Here is a 1,264-nt window from a genome sequence, read left to right as displayed (position 1 = left end):
GAAAATTTGGTGTCAGAAAGGACAGTTTCTGACATGAGCCCACATTTTTTGGCCTTCCTCAGGAGGGCATATGGAGGTCCAGGGGTGCTAAGTGACATTTTAGGGTTTGGTGACAAGGTGGAAGTAGAGTTACGAGACACAGAGCTGCGTTTGTTCAGCTACTCTGCTGAAAAACTGGATGAGACAGAGAAAAAACTGCAAGAAAAATTCAAGGAAGTCAAGATCTATGTGCCTAACTGCTCTGCTGTGCCATCTGAGCTTCAGGAAAAGCTTAAGTCCAAGACAAATGAGATGAACCGAGGGCAGCATAGGGCTCAGGTTGTGTTTGGCTCAGACAGCACAGTGTTCCTACTGGGCCACAAGAAGGAGGTCGAAGAGCTGAGTGAAACTGTCACACAGTTTATTTTGGACCAGTCTTGTGTGCAAAGCATAGTCGATCTGCCTTTCCCAGAGTTAGCACAAGAGTTACCAGAATTGCTGCAGCTGCATGGTTTTGACTATTCAGGGGTTACCCTCCATACTTTAACATCTTCCTCTGGGCCTGTGGTGATGCTGGAAGGTCCATCCAGCAAAGTGACTGAGGTCAGGAACAACTTGGGTCTATTTTTGGACTCCCTTATTCAGGATAAAGGCACTACTGACTCATTAGGAGCAGTAAGAAATATCCGTACTCCCACTGGGAAAGATAAACTCGTAAGTGTTACACAGAATTTGGCATCTTTGAGTTTAAGTGAAGTTAACACCCTAGTTGCTAGCTACAGCCTTTGTGGCGGACTCCAGGTTCTGGTGTGTCAGGGGGACATCACCAAACAGGTTGCTGACGCCCTGGTGAACGCTGCCAATGGAGACCTGAAACACTGTGGCGGTGTTGCTGCTGCACTGAGTAAAGCAGGTGGCCCTCAGGTTCAGAAAGCGAGCAGCGCTATAGTAAAGCAGACTGGGAAAATTCCTACAGGTGAAGTTGTAGTGACCACAGGGGGGAACTTAAACTGCAAGAAGCTGCTGCATGCCGTTGGGCCTGTAGGTGGAGAATCAGGTGGCAAAGAAAGGTTGTTATTAGAAAAAACTGTCCATTCTGCTCTGAATTTAGCAGAAATGATGGAGTTTGAGTCTATAGCCATGCCCTGTATCAGCTCAGGTGCGTTTGGTGTTCCTGTCACTGTGTGTTCTGAGGCTATCGTGACTGCTGTTAAGGAGTTTGGCAGTCAGGGAGGGCGAAGTCTGAGCAGAATCATCCTGATTGATAACAGAGGAGAGGTGGTGC

The 1,264-nt window shown here is 47.7% G+C and overlaps 1 protein-coding gene across 1 annotated transcript in view; it reads left to right on the top strand.

Annotated features, from left to right (window-relative positions):
* The first annotated feature begins 7 nt into the window (after positions 1 to 7).
* The window catches only part of LOC123979856 (protein mono-ADP-ribosyltransferase PARP14-like), a 6,604-nt gene continuing 5,347 nt past the window's right edge, over positions 8 to 1,264 (top strand). The window contains exon 1 of the mRNA XM_046063966.1: positions 8 to 1,257. Within this exon, the coding sequence (XP_045919922.1) occupies positions 34 to 1,257 (1,224 nt within the window). The 5' untranslated portion in view covers positions 8 to 33. The remainder of the gene's footprint in view (positions 1,258 to 1,264) is intronic.

The sequence above is a fragment of the Micropterus dolomieu genome, linkage group LG12, assembly GCF_021292245.1.
Source record: "Micropterus dolomieu isolate WLL.071019.BEF.003 ecotype Adirondacks linkage group LG12, ASM2129224v1, whole genome shotgun sequence".
Taxonomy (NCBI): Eukaryota; Metazoa; Chordata; class Actinopteri; order Centrarchiformes; family Centrarchidae; genus Micropterus; species Micropterus dolomieu.
Note: the sequence above shows the minus strand (reverse complement) of the source record. Positions and strands in the feature narration are given on the sequence as shown.